The sequence below is a fragment of the Sorex fumeus genome, unplaced genomic scaffold, assembly GCF_029834395.1.
Source record: "Sorex fumeus unplaced genomic scaffold, SorFum_2.1 ptg000072l, whole genome shotgun sequence".
Classification (NCBI taxonomy): Eukaryota; Metazoa; Chordata; class Mammalia; order Eulipotyphla; family Soricidae; genus Sorex; species Sorex fumeus.
In genome coordinates this window covers 57,093,298-57,105,690 of record NW_026606129.1, presented here as the reverse complement: position 1 = coordinate 57,105,690, position 12,393 = coordinate 57,093,298, and the positions used below count along the sequence as shown (strand labels likewise).

The following is a 12,393-nucleotide window of genomic DNA, read 5'->3' as shown; positions in this document are numbered from 1 at the left end:
TTCACTCAGGATGCGAGATGTGTGCTGAAAGTAGACTATAGCCCGAACACGATGGCCACTCAATACCTCTATTGCAAACCACAACACCCTAAAGGAAAGAGAGAGCAAAAGGGAATGCCCTGCCACAAAGGTGGGGAGGGGTGGGAGGATGGGTGGGGGATGGGAAGGCTACTGGGATCATTGGTGATGGAGAATGGGCACTGGGGGAGGGACAGGTACTCGATCATTATATACTTGAAATCCAAGCACAAAACTTTGTAAGTCTACAACTGTACCTCATGGTGTTTCACTAATTAAAAAAAACACACACAAAAAAAGTGGGGCTTTTGCCACCCATAATAAGTAATTTAATTTGATTGAGGGGTTAATCCATTGGCTTATTTTTTTGTCACTGATTTTTAATACTGTTAATGATAAGATGTTCATACAATATTCCAACACCACACCTCCATCAGAGTTTTCTCCTCCCTCAACCTGCTCCCAGACCCCCACCATGGTAAGCTTAGTTGTGTACACCACTTCTCAGGCTCTGTTCCTTTTGGCCATTTGTTATTCCCTTAACTTTGTTTCTTTATATCCCACATAGGAGAAGGATTATTTTATGTCTATCCTCTCCTTCTGGCTAACTTCACTCAGCATGGTACTCTCCAGATCCATCCATGTAGCAGCAGATTGCATGAGTTTGTTTTATTTTATAGTTGAGTAGCATTTCATTGTAAATATAAATAATCCTTTGTCCTTGATGATTTTCTCTGTTAGCCCTTTGATTTTTGCTATTTTAATTGCATAACATTGTCACATTATGACTAACCATTTAAGTTTTTTTATTCTGAAAGACTAGATTTTAATGCTTTTTGTGGTTCCTAGAGTATAGGATATCATTAATAATTTTCTAGTAGTTGGCTGTATCTGGTTAGCTTTATATTTCTGATGTTAAATGGATATTTGCAAAAATGTTTTTTAATGTTGATTTAGATTTTTTTTTTCTTTAACAGGAATATCTTATAAAATTAGGCAATACAGAATGTCATCCAGAACTATTTTTGGAAAGAAGATCAAAATTAGATAAACTATTGATTATTATTCAAAATGAAGACATTGCAGGTTTCATTCACAAGGTAGATTACTAAGTCAAAACCACTACATACTTGATTATAAAAACTTTTAAGAACGGTACTGTCTTTTAGATTAGAGCAATTTATTTTTATAATATTATAATGTTTTAAAGGAGATGAAAGCTTCAAGGTTGGGACATTTTTAGGATTTCAGACCTAAATGATCATTCCTTGATTCAGCTTGCTTGAACTGATGCAAGATTGTACAAGATTGCTTGTACCTCTGCAAAATTTTAAATTGCTTCACATCACAGACCCTTCCTATTCGTCTAGTAGAACTACCAAGTCTTCTTCTAATTCCTTGAATGCGAGTGGATCTGCTGATTATATTGTTCTCACTGTATTTGTATGTCTTTGCTAGAACTTAATGCTTCTATTTTTTTTTTTCCCAAAAATGCCCCCTTTCCTTTGAGTAATAGAGGTACCCATTTCCTATGTATGAGTTTCTCAAGTCACCTTAACCATAGAAATCTTTCTGGCCTCATTAATAGGTGCATGCTCTGATCTGAAATGTTTTTTTTGGTTGTTGTTTTTTTTTGTTTTTTTTTTTCTTTTGCTTTTTGGGTCACACCCGGCGATGCTCAGGGGTTACTCCTGGCTCATGCACTCAGGAATCACTCCTGGCTGTGCTTGGGGGACCATGCGGGATGCTGGGAATCGAACCTGTATCGGCCATGTTGGCTGCGTGCAAGGCAAACGCCCTACCCGCTATGCTATCGCTCCAGCCCCTGAAATGGTATTTTTTTGTGCTTGGTTTTCTATAGGCTTCAGACCAAGAGAGCCAGAGTGCATTTTTCTTTTCACTTTTCCTTTTTTTTTGGGGGGGGAGGGCACATCTGGCAGTACGTGGCAGCTACACCTTAGGGACCACTATAGCGGTGTTTGGGACCATGCAACCCAGGACTCCTATTTATACACATGTGCTTAGTGACCTCTTTGAGCTATCTTGTCAATGCCTAGAGGGTTTTGCTAGATTTTTTTTTTGATAGCTTCACATTAAATCATTACATTATCTGTTCTTAATTCTGTTTTTGTTGTGGTATTTAAATAGGTACCTGGATTGGTGACTTTAAAGAAACTCTCCTGTGTTAGTTTTGCTGGTGTTGATAGTCTGGATGATGTTAAGAACCACACATACAATGAATTGTTTGTATCTGGAGGCTTTATTGTGTCTGATGAAACCATCCTAAATCCAGAAGTTATCACAATTGGTAAGATGTATATATTCTTTTTCTTTTTCTAGTTTTCTTTTTTTTTTTTCCCTTTATTTTATTTTATTTTTTTTTAAAGTTGTAGATTTACAATTTTTTGTGCTTTGGTTTCAATTATACAATGATCAGATACCCATCCCTCCACCAGTGCCCATTTTCCACCACCATGGATAATATCCCTCCCACCCCCATCCCTTTTCTAGTTTTCTTAATCTCTCACTCATGCTTGTTAATCACAGATAACTAGTAATTTCTGTTATTTTCTTGATCTTTTATTACCTAAAATTTATTTCCCATTATTTTAGTCTTTTTTTTTTTCTTTTTTTGGGGGGGAGGTCACACCCGGCGTTGCTCAGGGGTTACTCCTGGCTCATGCACTCAGGAATTGCTCCTGGCGGTGCTCGGGAGACCATATGGGATGCTGGGAATCGAACCTGTGTTGGTCATATTGGCTGCGTGTAAGGCAAACGCCCTACCCGCTGTGCTATCTCTCTAGCCCCTATTTTAGTCTTTTTAAATAATATCTTTTAAAAATATGGTATAAAACATGGCTATCTGTACTTTCTATACTCAAATCGGATTACTTCTGGTTTGTTATTGTATATTATTTATGTGTGGGTGTTATCTTGTTAAATCTGAAAAAAATATGTAGGGGGGCATGGAAAAGAGCTCAAAGGATAGGAGCACGTTTTGCACGTGGGAGTTCCATGTTCAGTCCTGGGTATCACATGTCCATCAAGCACCTACCAGGAAGACCCCCTAAACATTGCTGGCTATAGCTAAAGAAAACAAAAATTAAGCCCCTGTCTCCATCAGAAGAGAAAAAGTAATGCATAGGAAAATAGGTGTCTTTACATCTTAAACAGTAAGCACTTGTTCTTTGAACACATATAGTTCAGCCATATAGTGACTGTTACTTATTGAATTAAAATATTGTTTTTAACAGAGAGCCTTAAAAAATTTTTAATATTCCTTGAAGAACTTAGTACTCCAGAAGGAAAATGGCAGTGGAAAATCCATTGTAAATTTCAGAAAAAACTAAAGGAACTAGGCAGGTAAGATTTGAAAAAAATAATGATCACTTATTTTATTGTTTTGAGTTTTTAGGGGTCCACACCTTCCTATGCTCAAGGTTACTCCTGGCTTTGAGCTTGGGGATCACGCCTGGTGGGGCTCAGGGAACATAAGGGATGCCAGGGATTTGAATAACCTGGGATGGCCATGTGTAAAGCAAGTACCCTATCCACTGTATTATTCGTCTCTAATTGTTAAAATCAAGTCACAAAATTTCTTCCTTTTTTTTTTTTGTTGTTGTTTTTAGATTATAGATACTGCTCAGTTTCACAGATGTCCTTAGCCAGCCATAATGGAATGTATATAGTGGATCATTCTAGCCTGTTTGGAAGTGGCATTCTTTTTAGGAAGGTAGATTTTTACTGATGTTCTAGTTTTATATATAGGTAAAATTGGTTTTCTCACATATTGAGACAAATATTTATCTACTCAGGGTAAGGGAATTTGTGATTGAGACACCCATTTACATTGTTTTGTCACATTTAAAAGCCTTTTCTCTCTGTAGAGTACTAGTCAGTCACTTGAGAGATTCCATAAAGTATCCCAAACTCTTCTGATCAGGAATTTTGTTCTTATAATATCTTGTAAATGCAAGACATTTTTTCTTGTAGCACCTATTTACATTCCATGGTACACATTTTGAGAAATTCAGGTTTACATTTAATATTTTTCAATTTCAAAATTTTAATTAAAAAAACTTCTTATAGTAAGTAATTCTTTAAGGTCTTATCTTTATTGAACAGGTAATAGTTTCAAAGGTGTAAAATATACAAAATTCTCTCCATCTGCCTGATAGTATCCCGTCAGCAATCTGTTTCTTGTTTTGTGCCTCTGGGCATGGAAGGAAATAACTTAAGAGAACTTTAAAAATAATAATAATAATAATTGGAGGGGCCACACCCTGCAGTGCTCAGTGCTTATGGACCGTCTGGGATACTAGAGATTGAACCCAGTTTATCCTTGTGCAAGGCTAGCCCCCTACCTGCTGTCCTCTCTCTCTGCAGCCCCAAGAGCTTATTTTTTAAAGGAAGGGTTTCGATTTCTTTTGACCTTTTCCATTTTTTACTAGTTTTAAATTACTAAAGTAAGAATTATATTTTGTTATTAAAGTAAAATGATTGAGATATCAATGTAAACTGAATAGTCTGCTCCCAAGAGGAAGTCCCTGAGTTGTTTGCCGTACATTTCACACTTTTGTGTGAGCAGCACTTAACATGTCAGGGGGTGAACTAACTAAGTCATTAGTTGTCTCAATTGAGAAATAAATTTTAACCGTAAATGTACTTACATACTAACCTACTTTATTTCATAGATTGAATGCTAAAGCTTTAAGTCTGTTGACTCTTCTGAATATCTATCAGAAGAAACATTTGGTTGAAATTTTATCATACCACAATTGTGATTCACAAACTCGAAACGCTCCAGAATTAGACTGTCTTATCAGACTTCAGGCTCAGAACATCCAGCAACGGCACATTGTCTTTTTAACAGGTAAAGAATACCCTTTAAGACTTTTTTACTTAGAATACAGATAAAATGAGTTTTCCAGGCTCGTGAGTGGTATTTTGCTATTGTTAAAATTATGGAGGAAAGAAGTTTTGAGAGCTAGGGACAGGTAATGTCATTTGTCCATGTATATTTCCAAGTACTTTATACTCTTTTTATTTTTTTAATTTAGAAAAGAATGTTAAGATGCTTTCCAGTTATACAGATAATGGAATAGTGGTTGCAACTGCAGAAGACTTGATGCAAAACTTTAAAAATCTCGTCGGGTATCACAACCTACTCACAGAAGAAACCGTGCCAGTGCCTGGTGTTAATGAGAATCTTGAGCCACAGTCAGGTAATTTCAATCATTTTCATTTTAAGGCAGGCAGAAAAAGAGAAATGGTTTTTCTGTTATCTGAGAGTAAAATACCTATTTTGAAACCACTGATTCAGTGTAAACCTCCCAGGGGAAATGTTGTCTATTCCTAACATGCACATAATCTGCTCACTTAATAAACTATGAATACAAGAGTTATGGTAGACTACATACTATAGAGGTTATCTTCTTTTTGAGTCTGCATAAAGCTATGTTGACTACTACTGTCAGCAAATGGGGTTAATAGTCTTAAGAATAGCACATAAGATTTAGCTTTTGGGCTCTAAATTCTCCAAATATCTACAACAATTTAATTAGAAGTAGTATGGCTGTCTAGAGCCTTAATCTTTTATGAGATGGCCTCTGCTGCTTTGGTTCCAGGTTCTATGTAAAATGAAAGATGTACTTTGGTCTTTGATGAAAAGCAGAGATGATCGAACATTTCTTAGTTTAGTGAAGCTAGATGTCAAAATTTTTATTTTATTTTTGTCTTGTCAAATACTGAATTACCGTATAACTTTAGATGCTGTTTTGACATTAACCCCTTTGGAGCTGGGAGTTGGGATTTCCCAACATTAAACGTGAACACATTTCGCAGAAGCTTTTAGCATCGGATTATCCGGACATTCACACCTAGTGTGAGTGTTGTGACTAAGTGAACTTGTGGCAGAAGACCAAGCTTTAAGGGATTGTGGACTTGCAGACCCTGACGCATTATATTGTGTGAGTAGTGTATAATTTTAAAACTTAAACAAATTGTGTATTTCAATAGAGGAGGACTTTTTGTGTTTTAAATGTAGCTCTTTTAGAAAACGATGATCAAAAGGATGAAGAGGATATGTCTCTGGATTCAGGGGATGAAATCTCACAGATAGAAGTATGCAGCAATGTTCATTCAGAAATATTGGCGAAAGAGACCAAAGGATCAAGTGGAACAGATCAAAAAGAGAATATTGAAATTGAGTTGCACTCATCTCTTGACGTGCAAAAAAGTTTATTAGAAGATACGACTTATCAAATCGATTCTGAAGAAAGAGCTTCTACTGATATAGTATGCTCTGGAGGAGAAAACAGCAATTCAGCTGAACAAGATTCATTCAGCAACTTCCAGGTTTATTACAGTCAATTAAACATGTCCCATCAATTTAGTCATTTAAATGTTCTCACCCATCAGACATTTTTGGGGACATCATATGCCCTTTCATCAAGTCAGTCTCAAGAAAGTCAGAATAACTTTTTATCTTCTTATACTCGAAGCTCGGATAGAGAGAAATCTCCATCTCCATTAAGTTGGGGGAAAAAGTGATTCTTCAGGCCAATTTCAAAAGTGAGATAATTATAGTAATTTTTTAAATGTTACAGACTTTACTTCCTGAAAGTGAATTAACAGTTTATATTCAGTGTGGACAGAAGGTTTCTTGTCCTTCCTCATTTCCCTCCTCACCCTTATTTAAATCATGATGGCCTGTAACAGTTGACACTTCTGAAAATTGAAATAAATATATATATATTTTTAACATATATATATTGTACTTGAATTATCTCATGTTGGCACTTTTAAATGTTACATTTATTTATATGTCTGTCACCTGTACTGTGGCTTCAAACTGAAGCCTAATTATACATAAAACTAGATGGTAAAGAGCAGTGGCTTTACTTTTTATTCCTGTCAGGTGATAAAGTACTTTTGCTAAAATGATGTATCAAACTATTGTGTTTATTTTGTTTTACGCTTTTGTATGGTGTTTTTTTATACATGTATAAGCCAGTGATGTTAATATTTACAGAAATTTTGCTTAGTACCTACAATTTAGCTAACAATGCAAGTTAGATGATAAACTATGTACATAAAACTTAATACCAAGCAGCATTATTTTTTATTAGGCTTAACCATGTAAAAACTGCCTATTGCTAAAAATTTAGTCAGTTTTTTGGGTGCGTTTTTGATAATTTTGATTTTCAGTACTTTTGTGGTTCTTAACAAAATTCAATTTCTTTTTTTGTTTCTTGTTTTTGGGTCACACCCGGCGATGCACAGGAGTTACTCCTGGCTTTTGCACTCAGGAATTACTCCTGGCGGTGCTGGGGGAACCATATGGGTTGCTGGGACTCGAACCCGGGTCAGCCGCATGCAAGGCAAACGCCCTACCCACTGTACTATCACTCCAGCCCCCACAAAATTCAATTTCATGTTTTAAAAAGTCGGATTGGAACAACTTTGCTGTACATTTTTTAATTGGTAAGAAGCCTTAGAAAATGAGAGTGACTTTTAGGGTACGCTTAAGTGCCAAAGTTCTATATTAAGTGTATGATGAAGATAACTGCCTCTCTATGTAGATGTAAATTTGTTCCCGAAAAGTGAGTAAAACAGGATTTAGAAAATAGAAAATTCTTCATCTAAATTGAATCTGGATTATTTTAGTAAAAGTAGGATGTTAAACTGGACTTCTAAATTGTTTTATAATAAAAAGCAAAACCTTTTTTATAGAACAGAGTCTATTAAGTGGTATTTGAATTAATAATGTTCACAGGAATAATATTGTAAGGTAAGTAGCAAGTTTTTATAGGACTTACTACCTGAGTAAAAAAAACTTTTTTACAAGATTTTTACAAAAGTGTTTTATTGTGTGTATATAAAAAGATAATACAACATTTTACTACATAATCATTTTAAATTAAGCATTTGAAAAATAAAGTTAAGCAACAAGCACATAAATTTTACAATTTTAAAGACACACGAAGACATCAAAGATTTAGTTGTCCATATTCAGAATGAAGAACTAAAATTCTCTTCTTGACTTGCAGTCAAGGGTATGAGATTAGTTTCCAGCTCCCTTTGCTTCTGGAGAAGGCCCTGAAATGACATATTAAATAAGGAATACACAAACTTGAAATTATCCTTGTTTTACATTCTATCTTTAGTCCAGAATTATGTATTTTTCTTAAGCATTAATAACCTAATAGGTCCTAGTGTAAGCTTTATCTTGTCGTGTGGGCACTGTGTAGCTATTATATATTTATTTCTTAAAAGCAAGTCTCCATAATTATGGATTCAAAATTCTCCTGCTCACCAGATGCTCTTAAAATACCTATTGTTTTCCCTCACTGCACCAGCCAACCTTACTGAATTAATGTCAGGTCCTGACATAAGTGGCCAGAGGTCAAGAACTTCATTTTGACCTAACATTTGTCTTCATTAAGCTAGAAGTAACTTTTTTGTCATGTGTTAGTGGGCTTATTTTTCTGGGTCTATAACAAAGAATTTGAGTTTTGCGGGTTGGTGGGAAAACCAGAGATGCTGTTTAGTGGTAAAGTTCTTGCCTTGCATGCAGGAGGCCCTGGTCCAATAACCAATACTGTTTTTTAAAAAAGGTTAATTGGTAAATAACACATGGAAAAAGGCTGTCCTAAAATGGCAGTTAGTTTTCCCAGACAGAATGAAGCAAAACTGCAAAATCAATTCTTACCTGTTAGGTTATGTAGATTGTTTCAAACACTGCCATCATATTTGCTTTTAGAAAAGCATACAAACTGCATTGCATAATTGTGTTTCCTTATTGTGGTTTTAGGGATCATGTTTTTGCCATTCAAATGTAAGCATTTTTCTTTCAATAAAACAATGCTAATATTTTAACTGTCTCATGATTTTCATACTAAAAGCGTCACAAATCATGTCCGATACTTTAATAAAAGCCCTCCATAATACAGAAAACTGTCATGGTTGGTATAAAAAGGTCATACCTGTCTCAGTTCTGAGAGTCCCTTAAGGATTGCTTGCTGTCGATCCCTGTTTTTCACCAAGTTGGGATTAAGAAGTGGGTCCCGGATATGGTCAAATGGCTGTTCTTCTTGGTCAGAGTAAATGAAAATGACTAAGTCAGAAAAATATCTACTATCATAACATAATCCTATGCTGTAGAAATCAAAGGATTCACTAAATAAATTATAGCCGAAGAAATTATCACAGGAAATTCAAAGAAATTCTTTACATGTCTTGGAATTAATGTAAGAATAGTAACTTGAAGTTTGAATTTAGAGTTGATGAGAGGGGATACTTGTACATACTTACCATGTGGATTTTGGTGCTGGGGCTCCTGGGATGAAGGCCTAGACAATGGTTCATCTGGATCAAGGTAATAAATCTCATTGGTTCTGACATAAGGAATAAAATGAGGTAGTTCAGAAATCCCAGGTGACAATTCTGTTTGACTGCCTCCTGAAATCACATTTTCTCTTTCATAATTAGTTGTCAGTGTTTGAGTTTGTTGTGTTTTATTTTTCACAGCTGGAACTGGTGGTGACTGAGACCTATATTTTTTAAGAAAAGCACAATTAGGGGTTATGCTTTTATATAATATTGCTTATTTTAAATATCTGCTCTTTGTTCACATTTTAGAACATAAGAGAAGCTTGAGTTATTTAATAAAATCTAATTTCTTGCTTGTTTGGGAGCCATATCCAGTGTCCTGTGCTTAGGGACCACTCCTGGCGGTGCCTGGAGACTGTGTGTGATGCCAGGGATTCAAACTTAGGTCTGCCATGTGCAAGGCAAGCACCTTTACCTGCAGTACCATCTCACAGGTCCCAGGGTTTTTTTTTCCCCAGTGATAGTGATGAGGATGTGTGTGCATAGAAAGGAGAAAAACTGGGATCAATCTGTCTCTCATGAACTATTCTACAAAATGTTATTGCCATTTGAGTATGCTATTATATTAGTATGGCCACATTAAAACTGGTTTATGCCCAAATAAGTCTGTTTCACCCTCAGGTTAAATTAAGATTGCTGGAGAAATAGTACGGGAAAAAAAAAAGAGAGAAATAGTATGATTCACATTCCCTGTATGTTAAACCCACTTGGGCCTTTAAACTTTCAAAATATCAACCATCCTTACCATCAGGTGGAGTCAGTCACACATGTTTCTGATACTGTTTATGCTTGATCTTACCTGCATTTTGAGCAATAAGGAACTGTAGAATAGGGATATGTAACATACCTTTCTTTGCTGATGGAATTACTTTTCAGAGACTCTTCCTAAAAGATGGGAAAAATGCAAAAAGTTACCATATTTCCACATGCCCTATAAGTACTTCCAGTGCTTATTTGTTAATCTAAAGATATTCAGGAGTATAAGACATAAGCTGCTTGCCTTGTACGCAGCCAAACTGTTGATTCCTGGGACTACATGGTTCTCCCCCACCCCATGTCCCCCCATCCCCAGCACCACCAGAACAGAGGTACAGTCCCCCTAAAACTGATGAGTATAGCCTCAACTCTTCCACCAACCACTAAAATAATATATATTTAAATGAAGCATACTGTCAGACACTCACTGAATCTGGAAATACTAATTTCTAATTTTTATAGATTAGTCTTTTATAAACTGGTGCTATCACTGAAGTCTGACAACACACATCTTTTTCTATATGGGACCAGATTAGATGATAACAGTTTTGGGTTGATTTGGGGTCACAGAAATTGATTTCTGTTGCGAATACACTTAAACTGTATGCTTTTGTGCAAAGCTATTTCCAGGCAATACATAAAAGTAGTATTTACAAAAGTAGGCAGCAGATCGATTTTCCCAAGGACCATAGTTTTCTAACCTAAACTAAAGCAAGTTCTAGAACTCATTGAACATTTTTACTTTTGGTGCCAGAGAGAAAATATTCACTTGTCTTGCATGTGGCTACCCCAGTTTCAAACTCTCGCACCACATGGGGTCCTCTGAGCCCCACCAGGAATGATCCCTGAGCACTGCTGAGTGGCCCCCAATATCAGGTTTTATGGTTTACATTTATTTTTATATTTTTGGTTATAATCAGTGATGCTTGGGTATGAATCCTGACCCAGAGCTTGGGGGGTCGCTCCTGGTGTTCTGAGAATCATACAAACGATTAAGCTGAGCCTCCCATAAGCATCTCATCATGCAGACCAACTGAGATGGTCTCTCCAGCCCTCTGGAATGCCTTGTCATACATGTCTTAGATGAGCAATTTTTTTTGTGCTACCAAGGGCTGGAGCGATAGCACAGCGGGTAGGGCGTTCGCCTTACATGCGGCCAACATGGCCGACCCGAGTTCGATTCCTCCGCCCCTCTCGGAGAGCCCGGCAAGCTACCGAGAGTATTCGATATGCCAGACACAGTAACAACAAAGTCTCCAATGGAGACGTTACTGGGCCCGCTCGAGCAAATCGACGATCACCGGGAGGGCCTTTACCTTACCTTTTTATTTTGATTTTGAGATGACACATAATGGTGTTCAAGGTATTCTTTTTGTGTGCTTGGGTGCTGCGGACGTATCAAATTTTGGGATTCCCAATATGCATGTGCTTAAAAACCCTCTAAGCTCTCTCCCCACCCCTGAAAGTAATTTTAAAACGTGACCTTTTTACCTTTTTGACTAGTTGCCACCTGAACTCAGTTTCTTGATGAGGTGAATGGAGAATTACCGGTGAGATGTCTCTATTTTGAGAGAGGTGCCCTGGATAATTTCTTTCTAACAAATGAAGCAGTTCCATCTGCCTTCTTACTTTCTTTTCTTCTCTTTGCTTTTGAAGCTGTTTAGGGTACTTTTCGGATGCTGGAATGTACCTTTTGAGTGGTTTATTTATGTTCCAGTCAGGTCTTTTAGGACATTTCTTCATATGTTTTATTTGTTTCTCCGTTCTTGTGACTTGGTGATACTGGTTATTATTCCAGCTATTTTCTTTTTCTAAGTTGGCTCCTTTATCTTGACTTACTATCTCTTCCTTATTCCTCTTACTGTTAAAGTCTTCGTTAAATTCTGCAGGAATCTCGGGAGATGAACAACTTAGGATTTCCCTCTCTATTACTGATCCACAATATGATTCTGTGTTGGCACACATCCCTGTATTTAAGTCCTCTTTGGGGGGGGGAAAAAAGGGTAATTTTTTAGACTGGTTTATAGATTATATATATACACATATATATGTATATATATATATAGTATAAGCATTTGCAATCTTTTCTGAGGCCTTTATTGTTTACCTTTAAAAGGCTGTCATTTTATAATTTTTAAAACCAGTTAAAAACATTTTTTCCTTCCCCACAGCCTTTGGAAACCTGCCATTTTACTTATATTGCTCTGAAGTTGACTCAAGTAGAGT

General features: G+C 36.4%; 2 protein-coding genes across 9 annotated transcripts in view; one reads left to right on the top strand and one right to left on the bottom strand.

The window, feature by feature from the left end:
• TASOR (transcription activation suppressor) overlaps window positions 1-7,745 on the top strand; it is a 61,181-nt gene extending 53,436 nt beyond the window's left edge. For 2 of the 4 annotated variants that reach the window (XM_056129828.1, XM_056129827.1), the window contains exons 19-24: window positions 996-1,118; window positions 2,167-2,326; window positions 3,273-3,381; window positions 4,713-4,891; window positions 5,079-5,243; window positions 6,065-7,745. In XM_056129828.1, the coding sequence (XP_055985803.1) occupies window positions 996-1,118; window positions 2,167-2,326; window positions 3,273-3,381; window positions 4,713-4,891; window positions 5,079-5,243; window positions 6,065-6,570 (1,242 nt within the window). In that variant the 3' untranslated portion in view covers window positions 6,571-7,745. Of the gene's footprint in view, window positions 1-995; window positions 1,119-2,166; window positions 2,327-3,272; window positions 3,382-4,712; window positions 4,892-5,078; window positions 5,244-5,787 lie in introns of all 4 variants that reach the window. The other 2 variants (XM_056129830.1, XM_056129829.1) reach the window with 1 other exon arrangement.
• Window positions 7,746-7,874: 129 nt separating this feature from the next.
• The window catches only part of CCDC66 (coiled-coil domain containing 66), a 40,566-nt gene continuing 36,047 nt past the window's right edge, over window positions 7,875-12,393 (bottom strand). For 4 of the 5 annotated variants that reach the window (XM_056129831.1, XM_056129833.1, XM_056129834.1 and 1 more), the window contains 5 exons: window positions 11,659-12,149; window positions 10,259-10,296; window positions 9,334-9,572; window positions 9,006-9,112; window positions 7,875-8,118 (listed from right to left, as the gene is read on the bottom strand). In XM_056129831.1, the coding sequence (XP_055985806.1) occupies window positions 8,032-8,118; window positions 9,006-9,112; window positions 9,334-9,572; window positions 10,259-10,296; window positions 11,659-12,149 (962 nt within the window). In that variant the 3' untranslated portion in view covers window positions 7,875-8,031. The remainder of the gene's footprint in view (window positions 8,119-9,005; window positions 9,113-9,333; window positions 9,573-10,258; window positions 10,297-11,658; window positions 12,150-12,393) is intronic. The other variant, XM_056129832.1, reaches the window with a different exon arrangement.